This window comes from Falco rusticolus, chromosome 6, assembly GCF_015220075.1.
Source record: "Falco rusticolus isolate bFalRus1 chromosome 6, bFalRus1.pri, whole genome shotgun sequence".
Classification (NCBI taxonomy): domain Eukaryota; kingdom Metazoa; phylum Chordata; class Aves; order Falconiformes; family Falconidae; genus Falco; species Falco rusticolus.
In genome coordinates, this window is record NC_051192.1 from 19,470,538 (window position 1) to 19,491,014 (window position 20,477).

The window sequence follows — 20,477 nt, forward strand, 5'->3', positions numbered from 1 at the left end:
CAGTGCTGCGGCATATTTGCCCTATTCTTAATTTTTTCAATGAGCGCTTGTGAGTGGCTTCTCAGGAAAGAGAAGGCTCCTTGGTGGAGTCCATGCTGTCCTGCCAAGGCTGTACCCAAACTCTGGTGAACACAGGGGGAGGCTGCAGAAGACCCAGGCACAGAAATGCCTTTGCAAGGCTTGACCCAGCTGGGCATTTTGTACAAACCAGTATACAGGGGAAACAGCGAGCTCAATCCTTTTTCTGGCCTCAGAGGCTGCTCCCATGTGTTAGCACGTATCTTGCCTGCTGACACATTTCTGTAGGTGAAATCAAGATCAGTAAAAGTGTTCAAGATGGAAGCCCACAGTGGATAAAGAGAAAAGCTGCTGCCAGGGCTTCTATGCCTTGTAGCTCTGAAACCGTCTCCCTTCCCCATCTGCTTTTTTAACTGGCAGAGCACTCGGCAGTGTCTGTGTTTTCATCCGGCAGGTTGTGAAGGGCAGAGGGAGGAGGAGGAGGAGAAGTGGTGGGTTTTGCAGCGGTTGTTATTCTCTGTAGTGGCAGGCCGTATTTGTCTTTGGGGAAAGGTGACAATCGCACGCTTCCGTGACATCAAGTCAGATCTTGGAATGTTTAAAATAATAGGAAAAACGCATTTCCCATTGATTTCTTTGGGAGCAGCTTGCACATTTCTGCAAGCAGATGGTATGATGTATATTAAATTATCACTTATGTCGGGGGGCTTATTTTAAGGATGGAAGTGTCGTCTCCTGGTATTTGTGCCAGAACTGCTCATCCCCAAACCAGGGTTTTTGTATCCTTCCAGCTACCCTGGAAAATATTTGAAGGAACATGCCCTTCCCAAAGACAGGTAAAAACTGTATCACCTTGTTCTTCTTTTGCATCTTTTTACGAGAAGGGAAAGTGATTTTTAAAATTCTCATTGTAAAGGAAGAGTCCAAATTGGCATTAATTGAACTAAAGGCAAATGTCCCCCAGACTTCATTGTAAATCTCCTCCACTTGGGTGAAGGTTCATTGGCAAACAGTGATGACACAAATGAGTAGTGCAAACATGACTAGTAAAGACCAAGAAGTCTAAAGCAAATGCTGAGTCATCAACAATATTTATAACCTCCCACACTCAGAATAGAAGATACCCAGGGACTGCAATTACTGAGATATGACAAATGTTGAATTTTTAATGACTCCAGCTGTAGGACACTTCATTGTCCAAGAACGTTGCTGCTGAAAGTCATAGCCTTTGCTTAATCCATGTACATGGGTTGTAAATGATGTTCTGTCCACTCTGTCCTTAAGATGTATTGCTACCAAGTACCTAAACAGTTATGCCCAGTTCTGCAGCTATTCATATCCCACTTTTGCCTGTTCTACTCCTCTCCATCATCTGGTCTTATGATATACCCCTCTTCTGTGTTGCTTGCAACCGTCTCACACTCATTTTGGTACCTTAACACCATATAATTGTTGAAACACGCTCTTCTGTGGATCATCTGTACTTTAACCCTCTTCACACCACTGTTTCTAAACCAGTGTAGTAATTCTGCTCCACCACCATAAAAAGCTATATTCAATAAACAACACCTGCACCGGGCTCATTATGGCTTTGGGATACTCGGTCTCGTTTGGAATGTAAGTTCCTGGGAGCAGAAGAGGTGACGAAGTCCTGCTGATTTCTCTGGGACTAAAATATTTAGATACCAACAGAATTTCACTATCTAAGTATGTTTGATGATCTGGACCTGTGCCTTCCTGCACGTACTGCACAGCAATATACTGCATAGCAATTCTAATAAAGAATGGAACCAGAAGTCAGTACAGCCCATGGATGATAAAAAAGATAATTTAATAGGCAGTCAGATATATTTTACATATGCTGTTAATTTATTTTCTTCCAAACAGAATATTACCTGGCATTTAATTTCCCTCAAGAATCCAGATGCTGTCAGGAAATGTCCTGATATTTTTGTTTAAAACCGAGAAGCATTTCAGGTGTCTCTTAATCCATTTTATTATGATTTCTCCAATGAAACTATCTCGAATAGACAACCTTTCCATTTACATCAGCACCTAAGTGCATTTTGCCAAGCAATGACAGGCTGTGCTGCATATCTATCCCCAGAAGAGCTTTCTGTGTTGCAATTCAATAATCACTGTTATTGCTGGATGCCAGAGCAAAAATAAGATATCTGTGGTCAAAGCCCTACAAATTCCTCATCACCTTTAATGAAATACCAGTCTGTTGGGGTGTTTTTTTGGTTTGGTTTGGTTGGTTTTTTGGGTGGTTTGTTTTTTTTTTTTTTTCCTCATAGGCTTTTCTGATGCATGGAGATGAGGAAACAGCTCACGTTTCATAAAGATCATCTTCCTGGAGCACACTAATTGCCTCGTTTGTAGGAACTGCCTGCTGCAGTGGAGGAAGGAGTCCACGAGAGGGCTCAGGGAAGCAGCCCGCATCCCTGGACCAGCATCCCCAGACCAGCATCCCTGGGAAGATGCTGGCCAGGGCGAAACAGGGCCTTGAGGGGAAGCTCATCTGTTCAATCATCTTCACCGCACTCCTTCAAACATCTCATCTAGTGCAAGCAAATAAACAAGCAGTCCAAACATCATCAGCTTTTATTACCAAGGATAGTATCAGACATGTATTTTTAATCTTTTGCCTGTGTATTTCTCACAAACTTTATTAATAACAGGGAATGTTGCTGAACGGTAATATACGATTGCACTTAGAGCTTATGAAGCTCCCTTTCGGTTTTATAGTACTGGCACAGCAGGCTCTGCTGAGCACCACATGGGCACATTTATAAAAAGCTTATTACAGCATATAGCACAAGAGTTTGTGGGGTTTTTTTTGTTTGTTTTTTTTTTTTTTTTTTTTTACTGGGAAACCAGCACTGTTAAATATGATTATTTCCTTTAGCAGGGCAGTGTAAACTACTCTGTCATTTGTTTTTATAAAGTCATCAGTGCCACAGCATACAAACCAGCGCTGGCTGACAAAGCCAAGGAATCTACTAGACACCGTGCAATGCATTTAAAACCACCGGCGGAGCATGTTTATGTTGCATAATTTTCCACCCCAAAATTCAATTGATTCCATTAGCTTTTGTTGTTGTTGTTGTGCAGTTTTGCCGTCAGATGAAAACAGAATCACAAAGAAAGCCACAACATTTCAGCCAAGTGTATACCTATGCATATAAGCAAAATAAGCTGCCAAAAATACGTCAGGTGGCATGTAATACTTTCCCCACTATCTAATCTATTACAAGTCAGCCTGCTAGGAAAAAAACACCCTTGCTTTATTTACAGAAGTGAGGTTTTAACAGATTTCAAAGATATTCTGTGTTATCTGCAGAATTTATTACAGGAGATTATAAAGGAAATCCAGTTATACACCATTTCATTGTACTTGCAAGCTAGATCACATCAGTACTTCCAGCAGATCAGTGGGCTGTGCAGTTGCCTTAGTGAAACGTTACCCCAAAGTACGCGGACGGTCCACATGTTATCACGCCTATTTCTTCACTATTGATAGCTTAAATAAATATACTTTAAAGTATACTTAATATAATTTAGCCACTTGTATGGATTCATGTGAACGGACTTAAGACTTTCACTGATTTGGAAGAACTTGCAAAAGACAAATATTTTAGCAAATATGAATTTGGGGTTCAGGAAGAAAAAAGATCTTTGTAAGGGAGGGAACAAATCTTGAGGACTCTGGGATCAGTAAGGAAAATCCATTGTGGGAAATGTAAACTACTAGTTATGATGGGGAATGTGAAGGCTATTGTGCTGAAAAGTCAGCTTATTTTGGAATGGCCAGTCAATGTTTAATATGAGTAACATTTTTATGGGGTTGAAATTTGTTTAAAATTCTGCAGTTTTTCCTAGGTAAATAAAGGAAACAATTACTGCCTAATTTCAGTTATCAAAAAATCTAGCTATCTGCTCAGAGCTACTCACTAGGGCACCTATTATGAGCTGAATAAAATAAACCTCTCTGGAGAACAATCCATCCTATCTGCTCCACTCTGTTTTAAGATGGGATGAATTATGTTCTGAAGACACTACTCTTCCTTTGTTTGCTACAGAAAAGATCTAGATGCCCAGCTTGGATGGTTGCCATATTTCTAAACAGCCAGAGTTAGGTGAGATTAGTCCCACCCAAAACTACTTCTCTCTGCCCTCACCTGTGCTGATTTGTTTCTAGATTCATAAAGTCCATCCTGCGAAACGAGAGTTTAGGATGATAAACCCACAGAAAGCCCAAAGTGAACTGTACAGAAAATATTTATTGAGAAATTTATTACCAAAATTACGGTTTTACCAAGCGAAGGGCTGTGTCACGATGGCTTCCAAGTTGTAAAATCTGTTAAAATTCCAGATTTTAGGCAGGGAAGAACGTTAATGACAATCTAACCTGATGGGTGCAGTGCCGGCTGCTCAGCATGCCCAGTAACGTGCCTTCTCATAAATTGGAATGTGGCCCACAATATTTCGTTCCACAGCGGGAAATATTGATTTAAAAAACCCAGGGCTGAGTCTCAGCTGCTGGTAACTTCTCTTAAGCCCAGGACATGTGTGGAGCTGTGAGGAGCCACGCCAGTGAAGGAGTTATCTGCAACTCTTGGGCTATGGCTACCTGGCTGCAAGGTGTTGATTCAGTTCTAGCAGGTGTTTGCAGATGCAGGACAGAAACTCCGCGGTGACAGGCAACCCTGCACAAAGCTGTTTGACAATGAAGGTCTTTGACTTTCTGTGTCTAGGTAGGATTTGTCTCAAGATTCAGAGACGTTTTAGGTATCTACAGATGCATGGGGCACCTAAACTCTGAAGACAGGCAAGGGGTTTCTGTTTGATAGTCATTGGAAACCGGAGTGAACGAGCTCCTAAACCAGCAATCGTTTCATAGAATCACAGAACGGTTTGGGTGGGAAGGGACCTTAAAGACCACCTAGTTCCACCCCCCGCCAGGGGCAGGGACCCCTCCCCCCAGCGCAGGCTGCCCCCAGCCCCGTCCAGCCTGGCCTTGAGCCCTGCCAGGGATGGGGCACCCACAGCTGCTCTGGGCAGCCTGGGCTAGCGCCTCGCCGCCCTCACAGGGAAGAATTTCTGCCTCATCTCTCATCTCCATCTCCCCTCTCTCATGTAAAGCCATTCCCCTGTGTCCTATTGCTAAGGGTCTTACTAAAAAGTCTGTCTGCCTTCTTTCTCAGCTGAACTGCTCTCCTCACGCTGTTGATGGCAGGACTTATTTCAGCTGCTCCCACATGGGTGCTGAAAGCCCTTTGAAATCCTCTACAGCATCAGAGTCATCTGTGTGGAGCTTGCAAATACGACACAAGGTGTTTGTGAGACCAGTGGCAACCTGGAGGAGCACCTAAATTACAGGTGATGGGCCCCAGGGAATCATAAATGGTGCTACACACTGCAAGTATTGCTTGAGTAACCTGGTCTAGTGGAGGGTGTCCCAGCCCATGGCAGGGGTGTTGGAACTAGATGATCTTGATAGAACAAGAGGGAACAGCCTCAGGTTGTGCTCGGGAGGTTTAGGTTGGTTATTAGGAAAAATTTCTTCACCAAAAGGGTTGTCCAGCACTGGGACAGGCTGCCCAGGGAGGTGGGGGAGTCACCGTCCCTGGAGGTGTTTAAAAGACATGTAGATGTGGTGCTTAGGGACATGGGTTAGTGGTGGGCTTGGCAGTGCTGGGTTAACAGTTGGACTTGGTGACCTTAATGGTTTTTTCCAACCTAAATGATTCTCTGATTCTATGATCTTTAAGGTCCCTTCCAACCCAGACCATTCCATGATTCTATGTGCAGGCAGTGAAGCCAAGCCCTGCACTGGCTATCTGTTCAGTGACTGTCATGACAGCTCAAACCCTGATTCACAAGATGGGCGGACACCAAAACACAGGTGCCTGCATCACCTTGGCCTCTGTGAACACCTGGAGACCAGTTATAAAGATGCACCTTGAAGATGCAGCAAAGGAAGGAGACAACCAAAAGGTTGTGAAAAGTGAGAAACTTGCATGCTGCATTAGCGTTTTTCACCCCGTTAATTGCTGCAACATAATAGAAAAATAAAGAAGAACCTGTGTGAAGAGGCTACTTGTATCCCGCATTCTTGCCTTCTCCCTGGTGCATATGGTAGACTCTATTCTATTAAATTGCCCATTGTTTTTGACATCCCTCTGTAAATCCCGAATCACTGCATTATTCTGAGGTACAGTGCTGATGGTTCTTCTACGTCAGTTCCATTTTTAGTATAATTTATGTAGCTTAATCTGTATCTAAATGCTCATCTAGATCCCAAATGGAAGGCGGATGAATGACTGATTAATCTTCCCGCCTCTCTAGAAACTGTCTCATGTAGATTGCTTTACTGTATTATCATCTTCGCTGTCCTTCTGGGGTAACAGATACAGCTGTTAATACAGGAATTCAGGTTTCTTGTTTCCAAAAAGAATTGTGGCACTCAAGTCTGCAGTTCCTTTGATTGAAAATCCTTAGAACTGGTTCATGTCTTTTTGCTAAAATTGGGGAACCAGCAGGTTTGTTCTGATGAAAATACATGCTTTTTCAGAGATCTCGTTACCTGACCAGTCACAAAATGTGATTGCAATGAGGCAATCATCGTAAGGTCAGTGTCTTTACAGTGATGTCATGTCGGCATCAGTCCTAAGCTCTGTTATTTGACATTTTTACCAATTATGGAGAAGAACATGGAAAATTATTTCCAACTGCTAGCAGCTGACCCAGAAACTGCAGGAGCAGCAGTGACAAAGACAGGGCATTGAAACAAGTCTGCACTAGTTGTTTAAATGGTGCCAGGGACTAGGCATAGAAAACAATTTTCTATATATCTGCCATAATCATCTAGATATTTCTATACACCGATAATAAATTGCTTAAGAGCCCTTGGGAGTCCCAGCAGTTTACCTCTGAGGCTGGAAGGTCTAATACTGCCCTTGGACAGATGAAGACAAACCTAAGCAGGAATCAAGAAACCACGTTAGATTGGCACTTGCTTTGGTCTGACCACTACCAGAATGCTGTATTCATTATTGATGTCTTCATCAAAGTGAAAAAAAATAAATAAAAATCATTGGAATGTCATTGGAAAAACATATGTCATTGGAAACCTGGAGAGGATACAGAGAAGTGCAATGACAATACTTACAAGAATTGGAAAACATACTTCACTTCCTAGAGTCCTGTTTATCTTGAGGGATGATCATAGTCTACAGCAGTAACTCTGGCTAACAAAAACTGGATAAAAGAAATCTCTTCATTCTAGGAAAGAAAAGCTAAGATGTAATGGATGGGAGCTGAAGCTAACCTAAAAAAATAAACGCATATTTTTAACAGTTATCAAGCACTGAATAATGCATTGAAGCCTGTGGAGGATCTTCTTTTACTGCATATTTTCAGAGGGAAAAAAAAAAAAAGAAAGAAGAGAGAGAGATTGCTTTTCCAGGAGATGCACACTGCAGCACAAACCTGCCTTTACAATCGGTGTACTACCAGGGAGATGGTTACACGGGGCTGTATTGGTTTCAAGATCCAGCAGATTTTGCTAGATGTGAAAACCACACCTATCCTAAAACGCAAAGACTAGCAAATTTAACTCTGAAGGAAAGGATTATGCACAGTATATGTCAGATCCTGTAAAAAATGGTGTAAATTTTGAGTAAGTTCCTGGGACTGGATGACTAGGCATTTCTGTAGCGCCCTGGCTGAAAAGACACAGGCCAGCCCACATCCCTTCTCTTCCTCTCTTGTACCTCTCCCTTTCCTTCTTCATGCTGGTTTCCCCAAGATTTTTAGCATACGTTGTAAAATTGCTGTGCTAAGAAGACTGTGATTATTACATGGGAACACGAACACTGTGTAGGCACCTTAAATCTGGGCTTTTTTCCCCGATATGCTTCTTAAATCAATCCATGTGTTGGTACATATAGTCTAAGTGTGAGGCATAGTACATTATAAATAAAAAAGTAATAATGTTCTGCTGCTTGCTTACACAGGTAAATTCGTATCAAGAACATTTTTTAAAGTTAGAATTTAATTTTCAGACTCGCACCCAGATATCAACCTGTGGAATGAGAGAAGGGGATAGTTCACGCATTCCTGAAATGTAAACAGGATTCATCTCATTTAAAAAGTATTCTGTTTCTGTGGAGCCAAGAAGCACTAAACACTTCTGAAAATTGGCAGGTTTTATTTGTTAAGTGGCATGATGGCTTATAACTATTTAATAGTTCGGATCCAGTTACGAAGCAGGAACACAGTGTGTGAAGGGCCATAAAGACACAGAATGAAAGATTGTTTCCTGCTCATAATAGCTGTAATCAAAATGCATCAGCAGCCCCACTGTCACTGCTCTAACCACTGTTTTGGAGTCCCAATGCCAATCCTTCCGTACCCTGCTCTGCTGTTACCAGCCTCACAAATGAAGCAGCTGAACACAATGGGTGACAAAGCAATTTTTCCTCTAAGAATTAATGTACTGGAAAGGACACCTATGATTTAAGGGATACTCACAATATAAATACACAGGGACAGCATGTATGGCACAGAGGATCACTGGGATCATTTGAGTGGAGACAACGCTGGCTTTTCAGCAGCTGGCATTTCGGAGCACATCAGGGCTCTGCAGCATCTCAGCCACTTCATCTGCGAGACTGAACAGCCAAACATTAGTCTGGTTTTCTGCCCTTCACCTCTGACTGACCCTGATTCATGCAAAGAGGACGGCAACGAAAATGTAGCCTTTCACAAAGAGGCAGCAAGGATGCTCATGGTAAAAGATCCAGGCTGGCATTCAGGCTCACCGGTAGATACATTAACTCTTAAGGGAAAATTACGTGGCTATCCATTGTGTCATGAACTGGTGCATTTTTCAGAAATGCATTCTTGGCAGACAGTGGAGCGAGTATAGATCTATATGGTGAAACAGAAGAAACGGGTCAATATAAAATCAGGGAATGTCATCACCTTCAGTGGCTCCTTACAAAGTAAGAAAGAGCTGGGAAACATCAGTACATGAGAGAACAGCTAATTAGGTGAACATGTTTTAAATTAAATTCACACTTTATTACTGAGAATTTCTGTTTCTTCCTAACTTGTACTTGTCAAAGTATCACAGTTATTTATTATATGTGTCTCTATATTCACTCATTCTTTATTTAATAAGATTTTCTTCAAGTTCTTGCAAGACTTTTTTGGAGGTCACTTGAGGTCCTCTCTGGTCCCGGTCTCAAATGGTATCAAAATTTGACAAAACTTGAAAAATAGACTGCAACATCGGAACTACTTATGCTCAAAGGGGATGCTGTTCACCTTTCAAACACAAGAACAGCAAATTTGAAAACAGGGATGGGACAGCTTGCCTCTTAGGTTCCCATCTGAATTTTTCATTTTAAAGAAAGCCTGACTCCTAAAACATGAACTAGAAGCATCTGGGTATTTTCAATATTGCCATAAATATCCAACTCCTTTAAAATATGAATTAAATAGTGTCTCTCAAGAGTATCATATCCGTGTAAAATCCAGCCTGATTATGAGCTGAATGGAACTGCATTCATCATACACCATTTTTTGAATGAATTACCTGGCCTTCCTCTCAAGACTAAGCATTAGTCTGTCGTTTTACCATCTTCTGTCCTATCCAGGCAACAATCTGACTTCTTCAAAACCCTCAGATGAATTTTGCATTGAGTTACTATCATGCCCTCTCTAGAACTTCTTTGCTTCTTCTTAGTTGTGCACTGCCTTTTCCTGTACTCAATGCAAGACCCCTGCCTAGTTCACAAACCCCCTTTGCAGGGTTTTGTACAGATTTCCCTTCTATTGACCACAACTATAAGCACGGAAGGAGCTTCAATTGCTTGGAAAACAAAACACCATTGTTTTGGCTTCTTTAAGTCTCCTCTGTTAAGAAATGTGGTGGTGTTACATGTTCAATATGCATTGTATTACCCCCACAGATAAGGTGGATATTTTCCACATGTACTTACACTCTGTTCACTTTCTGTTTCTGTATTTTTATTGCAAACATAGGTGCAGACACTGATCCCTGGAGATGCATGCCACTTAGAGCACCTCCGTACAAAAAGTACCATGCAAGACTGCCGTGATACAGTACACTGGCTAAACGTAATGTAGGGGAGCGCTACATATACCAACAAGAAGATTCTGGGGGAAAAAAATAGATTACTGTATAATAAAACGTATTATTGCATGAGGAGTCTGTGTAGCATCTCTTGCTGCGTGTGTGCAACCCTCCTGCCTTCAGCTGGGTGCGTGGCCAAGCCGGGCAGCGGATGGGCCATGCGTACGTACCCCAAGAGGGGCATGCATACAGAAACCCCTCGTGGGGCAGAGCCCACGCGAAAACCGGGGTGCCCCCGCGCAGGGGGTCCCCAGAGCACGGCGCACACCGGGGGTGCCTACGGCTCAGCCCGCACGGCCGGGGCCCAGCAGGCCGCGCGGAGGGAAAGGGCCACCTCGGGCAGGGCCCCGGTCACCCGCGGCCGCGGGACCCCCGGGGCCCGCCGAGCGCACCCGCCCGCGGCCACAGCGCGCCGGGGCACAGGCCGGTGGGTGCCACCTCCCCCCCGCGACCCCCAGGCTGCTCTCCCCCGCCCCCGCAGGGCACACCGGCGGTGTGTGGGGGGCTGCCCTCTCCCTTCAGTGCCGCTCCGGGGCCGGGTGCCGGAGCCGCTCGGTAGGGGGCGGGTCTCGCGCCCTGCCACCGCCCCCCCCCGTCCCACCGGGCAGCGCGCGCCGGGCCACCCCTCCCGCCCCAGCCGAGTCCCCTCAGGGGCGATGCCGGCAGCGCCGCGGCGCCTCCTCCGAGCGCTCTCCAGCTCCACCTTCCGGATGGGCGACTCGGGCTCCCGATTACCGCAGAAGGAAGAAGCGCTCCCCGGCAGGAGCCAGCACGTCCCGGTGGCAGGTAGGGGCGACCCCCGACCCGCTCCGCTACCCCCTCCCCCTCGCACCCCTCCGCCCGCGGGCCCGCTCCCGGCGGCGGCGGCGCGGGAGAGGCGGCGCCGCTCCTGTGGCGGGCCTACGCGCGTGCGCGCGGCCCCTTCCGGCGGGGCGGGCGCTGCCGTGAGGGAGCGGCGGGGGGGCCCGGCCGGCGGCGCGGGGGGGGCCGGGGGGCCGCTTGCTGCGTGAGGTGCCCGTGCGGCGGTGGGCCCTGTGCGCCAGAACAGGCGTTAGTCTATGGCCGGAGCCCCCGGGAGCCCGGGCCTGCTTTGCTCTTGGCCGTAGATGAGTTTTGTGTCAGTTGTACTGAGGGCCCCGATGGGCCTCTTCAGAGTTGTAAACAGGCCGCCCGAGGCCTTACTTTTTTCTGTTAAATTATAATACATAAAAATAATACCGAAACATAGCATGCTTAGGTTCTGATCCTATGTTTGAAAAGCGCTTTTCAGTTCTCGGTGATTCTTCCAGTGATTCAACAGTGCTCTTTGTTTTAAGCAAAGGCATGCTGTCAGGTAAGCAAAGCAGCAACCTAGAATTATGCAATTTTGCCTCCTGTCAGCCCTCCCAGGAACTGAAAACACTGCAAGACTGTCATCACTGTTAGATAGGAATTACAGCAGCACCCAGGTGTTCCGACACACGTGATCGTTCTCCCATTGTACATGGTGTTTATTTATATCTGTCTTTGCTCCAGGCACCCAAGTTCCTTAAGAAAGTCTGTGAACTTCGGGGAAAAAAATATTTAAACACATAAAATGTGTAGGTGCTGGTGGGAGAATAATAACTGGATGATGGTGTGGGCCCAGTGAAAGAAGTGTTTGAGAGCATAGTAAAGTCTTACGTTGTATAGGAGTCTGGTAAAACACTGAAGGTAGGAAGAAGGTAGTGGTAAAATTAAAGGTAGCAGGAGGAATAGCATGTCTGATGTGGAGAAGATGGACTCAAAGGAGAGGTGCAGAGATGGGGTTAAAGTTGGTAGAGCAATGAACTCTAGAGATGATACCAGGAGTAGCACATTGTCTAGATTAAAGTGGCACCTTGGTGTTGCTTGTTGATAAAAGCCCAGGCAGAAGATATGCTAGGCCTGTTTTAGACCCAGTAGCTCCATAGATAGAATAATTTTGTGCTGCTGTAGAAAAAGCATCTTGATAAGGCCAAATATGAAATTCTTTGGCCATTTTTATTCTATGACTAAATGTGATATTATGTACTTAACAGCACAGGCCTCCAGTGAATTGCAAAAGTTAAAATAAGAGGTAAACTACATTCAGAAAAGAGGACAATTTAAATTTTAACGTTGTGTAATAGTTACTCAGTAACAATTCTTTTGTTTAAATTGCTTTTAGATTGCAGAATGAGTGGAGTGTTGCGTTGATTGGAAGGGTGCTCCGGTTCAGCCCCTGGGCCAATGCTGCGCTGCCTTCTAGTCAGAGAGTTTTCTCCTTGTGTCCAGCATTAACCTCTTAGTTCAGAGTCACTGGCTGCTGCCTTTTCCAATACTGTCTGGTGCTGTCGAGAAGGGTTTGGCCGAATTGTCATTCTCACTCCCCATTAAGCTGCTGTAAGACTGCCTCTTAGTTTACCCTTCACCCTCTGAAGCACGCCCAGCTTTTGCAAGCTCTGTAGGTTTGTGTGCTGAAGGCTGCTGACCAAATTGACCGTTGACCTTGGCATTTTATTAATGTCTTTTCAACTGTGACCCAAAACCGGACATGGTATTCCAGGGAAATTCATACCAGTACAGCATAGAGGAGAGGGTTTTTTACTTACTCTGCAGTCCACACTCCTTGTAATGCAGCCCAGTACGCAGTTTGCTCTGTTTGCTATGAGAGCACATTGCTGGCTCATATTTAACCTGGCATCCAGCATAATCACAGGTCCTTTCCAGCAGGTTTGAGATTATTTTGCACTGGTGCAGAATTTGCACTTCTCCTTGTTGACTTTCATGAAGTTTCTGTTGGTATAGACCTGAAATTTTTCAAGGTCTCATTGGACTAACCGTCTGCTGTTTGGCATGTCTGCTCTCACTCTCTGTTCAGCGTTACCTTCAAATTTGCTGAGCGTGTTTGCTGTCACATCATTCATGTTATTGTTTAAGATATTGAATGATATTGGCCCCAGCATCAGCCCTTGGGGTAACCTGCTACCTACTAGACATCAGAGATATTGATCGCTGCCTTTAGAGTGTGGTGGTCCTGCCAGTTTTTGATGTGTCTAGTGCCTAGTGGTCTGTTCTTCCAGCCAGTACTTTCTCAGCTTCCAAATGCAAATGCTATAAGAGATGGTGTCAGAAACCCTGCTACAGTCAACATGTATTACATCCACTGCTTTGCCCTCATCTGCATAACCAATCATTCCATTGTAAAAGGCAACCTGGCTGGTCGAGCATGATTTGCCTTTGGTAAATGTGTTGACTGTTCCGGATTACTTTCTTGTTCTGTTTGTGTTTGGAAATAGTTTCTAAGAGGACATACTCCATGATCTTTCCTGGGACTTAGCCAAGGCTGAGTATCCTGTAGCTTCTCAATCCTCTTGTTACTTTTGTGAAAAATGGCTATTACTGTAGCCCATATCTCATCATCAGAGATCTCCCCCAGTCACTGTGATTTTTCTAGATATTGTTGTATCTAGATCTGTCAGAGTGTTCTGATGGTCACAGCAGCAAGCTTGCCTCGCAGCTCTGGAAAATCTCCATGTGGCTTCTTGGATCTGAACACATTTAACTTCTTTAAGTAGTCATAACCCATTTTTCCTCATACTGTTTGCTGCTTTTCTTTCTGGCTGTACCAGTGCATGGAGAGGTTTTGGAGCAGTCTTTCTTTGTGACCACTCAGGCAAAAGAGACTTTGAGTACTTCATTCTTTTCTGTACTACTTCTAGGCTGTCTTCTGTATTCATCAATGCACCTAGATTTTCTCTGAGCTTCCTTTTGTTCCTGTCATTTTTGTGGAATTGTTTCTTAATGCCAGTTTTTGTTCCTAGTTAGTTTTAACTCCAACTTTGGCCTTTTATGATTTGTATCTAAATGCCTAGGCAATGCTTTTATATGCCTCCTTTGTTGCATCTTACTGTTTCTCCTTGTATGCTCTCTCCTTGTATTTCAGTCTATTAAGCAGCTCCCTGTATCTGTTGAAGTTCCCAGTTTTTCTGCATGGTATTTTGTTCCTTAGCTCTCTTGGAAAGTTTTTGTGAAAATTCAGACCACCCTGAAGGGTGCTTTCACCCTTTGACAGCCTCCCAAGGGCTTCTACTCAGCAATTCCCTAAATAAGCCAGAGTCTGAGCTCTGAAAGCCCCAAATGCTAAATCTGCTGTTTACCTTTCAAGCTTCTCTTTGGATCTTGAACTCCATCATCTTGTGGTCGGTGCAGCTCTCTGCCATCTGCTGCTGGAGTGCCAGTAGTTCTTCCCTGCTAATGAACAGCCAGTCAGCAACCAACCATTACCTCTCCTTGGTCCCTCAGGCACTTTTGGTATGAAACTGTCACTGCTGCAGCTTCCTGAATTGCTTGCACAATTTGATGTTACCCTCCCAGCAGACATCTGGGATCTGAAATCTCTCAGGGGGACCAGAGCCTGCAGTTGGGAGACTTCTGCTAGCTGTTTGTGGAAAGCCTCATTTGCTTATCTCCTCTTGATCGACTGCTCTGTAGCAGACTGCAGACCACACCATCTCCAGTGTTTCCCTTCGGATCTCTACTTGGAGAGTGTCAGCAGACATGACTCAGTTTCACACTGGAGCTCTGTGCTATCAAATAATTCATTTCAGTAGAGTGCAGCTCCCCATCCTATTCTTCTGTGCTAATTCTTTCTACGTACCCTGTTCCTGTCCATAACTGTGTAAGCTGTGTGTGCTGTGCCAAGTCTCTTGATTTTTGTCACATCGTATGTCTGTGACCACACTTGGACATCTGAGTCTTCTTTGTGAACCAAACTCTGCCTTAGTGTGCGAGGAAAACGTCTGTCAGACCTTTCTTTTAAGTGGTAATTAGCACTGATCGTAATCCAGTGACCTAATCCAGGTGTTGTGTCCATCCTGTTCATCTTCAATGGTGTTGAGGGCTGTTTCCAAGGTGAAGAGCTGCAGAACATTTAGCTTCTTGGCTGTGTGGTGTCTTTGAAGATCCTGTTGATCTCCTGCTTCTCATCCCTGATGTGATATAACGTGCTTGATTCTCGCAGCTCCTTCCCTTGTGCTGCAATGATGAGGTCTGCCAGAGCACAGCTCTTAAAGGTGAGGCTGCTGCCACTGCTGTGATCCCCATGGAGGAGCAGCAGGCTCTCCCCACAGCCTGGGATCTTGCCTGGGGGTTCTGGAAGGAGGTTGCTGAAGTACCAGAAGTGTTAGTGCTTTAGTCTGGGTCGCGACATTGTGTCCTGGAAGGCGTTTTCAGCAGCTGAGGGTTTTCTTTCATGAGCGGCGCTCCTGGCTCTCTGTGTGCCTCCTGCACATTGTGTTAATTGCATTGCACCTGCTTGTGCATCCTGGTCCCAATGCTCCAAGTTCCTGATGCTTTCTGGGTGCGAGGTGGGCATAAATGTGTGCTGCCCCTTGATGAGATTTGTTGTTTGGCAGGGAATCTTTTGTGGTGAGGGCTCTTGATCACCCTTCACAAACTTTGTGAGTACAGAGAGCGGCTCAGACTGCTTCCTCCTTTGCTGCAGTCCAGGAAAGAGGAAGAGACAGCTGAAAGACAACTTCATCTTGAAAGTTGCATTTAATCTAGCCTTGTGGAAAGCTAAACTGTGTTTCTGTTCCTTTCTAACTTGCTGACTGCGGGTTTATGCGAGAGTTGACCTTGTTTGTGTCACTTTTTTGTTTTATTGTAAGGTTATTACTAATTTAGAATCTGAGTCTAAGAAAATGATGCAGTTAAACCTTGTATCTTATACGGATCTCTCTGAAGTGACTGGAAGTAGTTGGTTTGTGGTGCAGAGGTTTCTGTTTGTAGAAGTTGGGTAAACGGGGATAAAATACTATGCTGTGAGTTGAAAACAACACAAACATAAGTAAGCTTCACTTACTGGTTTTGTAATCAAGTTGGATTTATCTGATCTTCAATATACTTCAGGATCAGGGAATTAGAGTTTGTTGTGCTGTTTTCTCTCCTTGCAGTACAGCTGCTGCATTAATTTTTGAAAATTATTTCTTTCATGTGATTTCTGTATAATGGTGCAATACGATGATGTGCTTTATAGTAAAATCACATATTATTTATTGCTTCTACCTTTCTAGTATAACTCTAGTTTTCAGAATTAATTTTGGTTACATTACTGCTGAAACATGGCTGTGTTTTACGAGTATGTGAGTATACATAGCTTATACTATTTAATTGACTGTTTTATTTTATGATAGTGGTAGGAGCACTAGTCAAGGAGCCCTAATAATGTAGAGGGAACCTCCTGTGTGAGACATTGTATAAAAATATATATATACACACACACACAAACTATTTTTTTCTGCTAGATAGCCTGAGATAGCAGTGTGTAGTAAATTAAAGGAATGTTTTGTCCCACTGGTCCTAATGAGTAGCGTTAGGAAATTACTTTCTATCTGTGGTCTCAACTGTGTTGGTAGAAGAGTTACTTACATTGTAACATACACATCTGTAGTGGGCTAACTTTTTTCAGGCAGTAAATGTACAGCTCATGGGTAGACAGTCTTATGGTTGTTGAAATATATTAAGCCTCTTAGCTTTGTGTTTATATATTATTAGAGCAATAATTACAAATGTGAAGGAGGTCATGATGAACTTCAGTCTGACCTTCCGTATACAAAAGAGCACATTTCCATGAATTAATTCTTGCTTGAATCAGTTCATGCTCTTTAAAGAAAACACTGATTAGAAGTGTCTTTGACAAAGGATCCATGGCAAAATTTCATAAATTGTCCCAGTGTTTCATAGCTCTCTCCATTAAAAAGGTGCATATTTTGAATCACTTTGTTTCAGCTTCCAACCATTGTGACTTGGTACAGTTTTCTTCATGAAGATGAAAGGCATGGTAATGTGTATTTTCTGGTTTTCATGAAATATGTTTAGATCATAATTAAATTGCTGGTTAGCCTATTTTTTAAAAAAATGAAGACTTCAGCCAGACATAAAGTGAGCAAAGTGAATTTTTATTGTCAGCAGAAGGCATGTTTTTAAATAATTTATTAATTTTTTATTCTTTTCCTCAAATTGTTGTCAATTACTTAAGGTCTCCTTTAAGTTTTGGCTATTGGAGGTAGACACCAGATTTTAGTAGTGATAGTGTCAACTGTGGTCTTGGTCCTACTCAATATTATCCTTTTTGTATATCGAAGTATAAGAAACATTTTGGGTTAAAATGTTTCACTGGGAGCTTTGTGTTTAAGTGGTCATCTGCTGCGTACCGAAGAGCTTTTCAAGTCATTAGTATAGTGTCTGATTCTATTTTAAACTTTATGAATTGATCTGCATTTGATTCCAAGCCCGTATATTTTACATTAAATTCATACAACAGTGAATTTCAGTTCTATGTGGAATTAGTACTTCAGCTTGACATACTGAACTCAAGAAATGAAACACTGTTTTTGCTAAGACATCTGGAGAAGAATGTGGCTGGTGAGCACAGGAAATTGGGGTTTTGGTAGGTTTCTAGTCTCACCGTCATTGTTTTATTATTATTGTCATCAGATGTAGCAGGAATGTTTCAGCTTCAGTTGCCTTGATACTGTTAAAACAAATAGGTGATCTTTGAGTGAAAGGGTGGCTCTGCCTAAATTCAGTTAAGCTGGGCCATGGTGCTCAGGGGGATCTGTCAATGTGTATAAATATCTGATGGCAAGGAGTGGAGGAGGTGGAGACCAACTCTTATCACTGGTGCCCTGTGGATGGACAAGAGGCAACAGGTACAAACTGAAATGCAGGAAATTCTATTTAACATAAGAAGAAAACTTTTTTTTTCTCTGAGACTGGTTGAACAGCGGAACAGGTTGCCCAGAGAACGTGTAGCTTCTCCATCCCTGGAGATAGCCCAAAGCCTGACAGGACACAGCAACCTGCTCTAGCTGGTCTGGCTCTGAGCTCAGCAGTTGGACTAAGTTATCTCCAGAAGTCCCTTCCAACTCCAGCTGTGCTGTGACTCTGTAAGTCCTTTTAGCTGTAGCTGTGGCAGTAGCAGCAGTGTCCATCTGTTCTAGGATACTCCCCGTAGTTATGGAATTCCCCCAGGATCTTGGTGATCCTCCTCTCTTGGGAGGCTGAAATGACATCCTAAGCAGATATGTCAAAATAACAAGTCCAAGCATACCTGGGATGATGGTACTTCTCTAAGTGACTGCAGGAGGCTGGAGCCAGACCCTTAGGTCTGCTTTCATTTTGGCTACGCTGCTTCTGCATTTCTGCTTGTATAACAATTCGACCTGCTGCTCAGCGGGCATACATCCAGTTCCATAGGATGCTCCAAGTCCAAGTGGTTAGAATCTACCTCTGAAATGTGTTTCAGTTTTCCCCAGGCTGAGTGGAGGGTGTCAGGTTTTTCATATGTTTCTAGAGGATGTACTGAAGTTTTATAACAGGGATCACTTGCTTTTCCTTCAGAGACGCACTTCTTGACACTAGATTTGCAGATTATGGGAACTGCTTTACTCTTCCTGTTCTGTCCCTTGCCTGCTGAAGTAGCATTTGATTTTCACATGATATAGACAGATGGGATTTTGCCCCAATTGACTGTATATACATGAAAAATAGTATACCTTATGTTCTTGCAGAGAGATTATTTCATAAGAGATTTTTTAAATGAGGTGATTTTAGGTATCGTGTCCCATTAGGACTTATTTATTTAATTTCTAATGTTTCATTTAGTTGGACATCTTTTAAAGCTTAATAGTTTCCAAACACAATGAACATTCATAAGCAGAAATAACCCTTTAAATTGTTTTGCTTCAATACCTGTTTATTTTAGTGGAATTTCTGTCCATGCTAATCTTTTTTTACTGTTCTTCAAACACTGAACAGAAATTATTGTGGTCAAACTAGTTGCCTGTGGTTTTGTACTTTGATTTGTCTCATTTGCTGCCCTTAGAGAAGGTGGATGGCTGGACTGCGTATGCTACCATGGGCACGTGGAAAGGTGCTATGGTTAAAAGACTGTAACTTTTCCTACACTTTTCGTGGCCCGGTACAAAGACTTCCTAGTGGAATTTGATCCATGTGGACATGGGATCATCCATCCAGTAATTTTATCAACCATTAGTGACTCTGTGTTGTTGTTGAAGTTTAAATTATGCTGACTTGTAGTGATACAGGGACATTGCACTGACAAAGCATACTGGGTATCACTGAGCTGTGATCATTGAATAACTTATTCTTAAATCGTCAGTACTTTCCTACCAAGGGCAAATGGCGAATTGAAAAATTGCTGAATGGGACAGCCTAATCCTTTGATACTTGTGGATTAGTATGTCATGGAAATCTCCATGGTTTTGTAGCCTCTTTGTACTGTGCAGATTTAGGGAAAAAAATCTGGTACCTTATGCTGCTCTGTGCCTAAATATATATGCAGTGTTAGGTTGAGAAGTTTTAAACAGATTTTCCCTGATATTCTGACAGTTTGCCAAATTGTGCAAGGCACGAGATTTTGCAATGGAATTGCAAACTAAAATGTAAGCTTAATGTTTTCTAAGCTTTTTTTTTCGGTAGGATGTAAGGAACAAAATGAAAAATATTAGTTAATTTTTTATTTTAATGGTTAAAAAACTTTGTTAGTCATGGGCAAATACAAAACTTTTTTTCAGACATGAATTCAGTATCACTACATTGTAGGTCTAAAATAGATTGAGTGAGATTATACCTTAGAACAAAGCCTACAAAGGAAATACACTTTCTCTTAAGATTTAGAAGGAATAGTGTCTTAAAGTTTTTCCACCACTTTATTTACCTGATACAGTGTTCTACATTATGAATTAACTAGTTTCCTGTTTTTACTGAAGTTTATATAGAATATGGACCAAAAAATGTGAGATCTGGCTTCCATTGAAGTACAGTTCAGGAACACGTTGAGTGACAATGTCATTCATATGTAGTCTAGTGTTTCTCAAATTTCAATTTGCCTCTCTAGAACAGAAGAGTTAGTTGCTTATTTCTTCATTCTAAGAGATGATCTTTGCCTCAAATACACTCCAGCCATCAATTTCAATAAATTATTAAATTTCATTACAATTTCATTTCACTGTGTATGCTGAGATTCAAATCATAAAGAATGTAGAGCAGCGTATGTTTCTTTGTGGAAGCACCTCACCCCCAGAATTTGTTTATTATTTGAAAGACAACTTCTGAAATTTGTGGTTACAACATCTTTACAGGTAGGTGTGAGATGAATTTGCTTGGAAATCCTGTCTGTAATAACATGCCATGGCTTTTTCTCTTTCTCTTCCTCCCCCCCCCAGTCTTGTCAGGTATTTGCATCTAAACACTAAACAGCTTATTTTCAAGCCAAGTGTACAAC

The 20,477-nt window shown here is 43.0% G+C and overlaps 1 protein-coding gene and 1 long non-coding RNA gene across 4 annotated transcripts in view; one reads left to right on the plus strand and one right to left on the minus strand.

The window, feature by feature from the left end:
* Positions 1 to 1,830: 1,830 nt before the first annotated feature.
* Positions 1,831 to 10,978, minus strand: LOC119149711. Of its 2 annotated transcripts, XR_005104841.1 has the most exons (4): positions 10,890 to 10,978; positions 8,557 to 8,955; positions 7,193 to 7,305; positions 1,831 to 2,579 (listed from the first exon to the last, which is right to left on the minus strand). It is a non-coding gene; the product is annotated as an uncharacterized LOC119149711 (long non-coding RNA). The 2 variants fall into 2 exon arrangements; XR_005104842.1 differs by lacking the exon at positions 8,557 to 8,955 and having other exon boundaries at positions 10,890 to 10,976.
* Positions 10,797 to 20,477, plus strand: part of MSRA (methionine sulfoxide reductase A) — a 293,366-nt gene continuing 283,685 nt past the window's right edge. The window contains exon 1 of one of the 2 annotated variants that reach the window (XM_037391311.1): positions 10,797 to 10,972. In XM_037391311.1, coding sequence (XP_037247208.1) covers positions 10,843 to 10,972 — 130 coding nt within the window. In that variant the 5' untranslated portion in view covers positions 10,797 to 10,842. Of the gene's footprint in view, positions 10,973 to 11,419; positions 11,520 to 20,477 lie in introns of those variants that run through there. The other variant, XM_037391312.1, reaches the window with a different exon arrangement.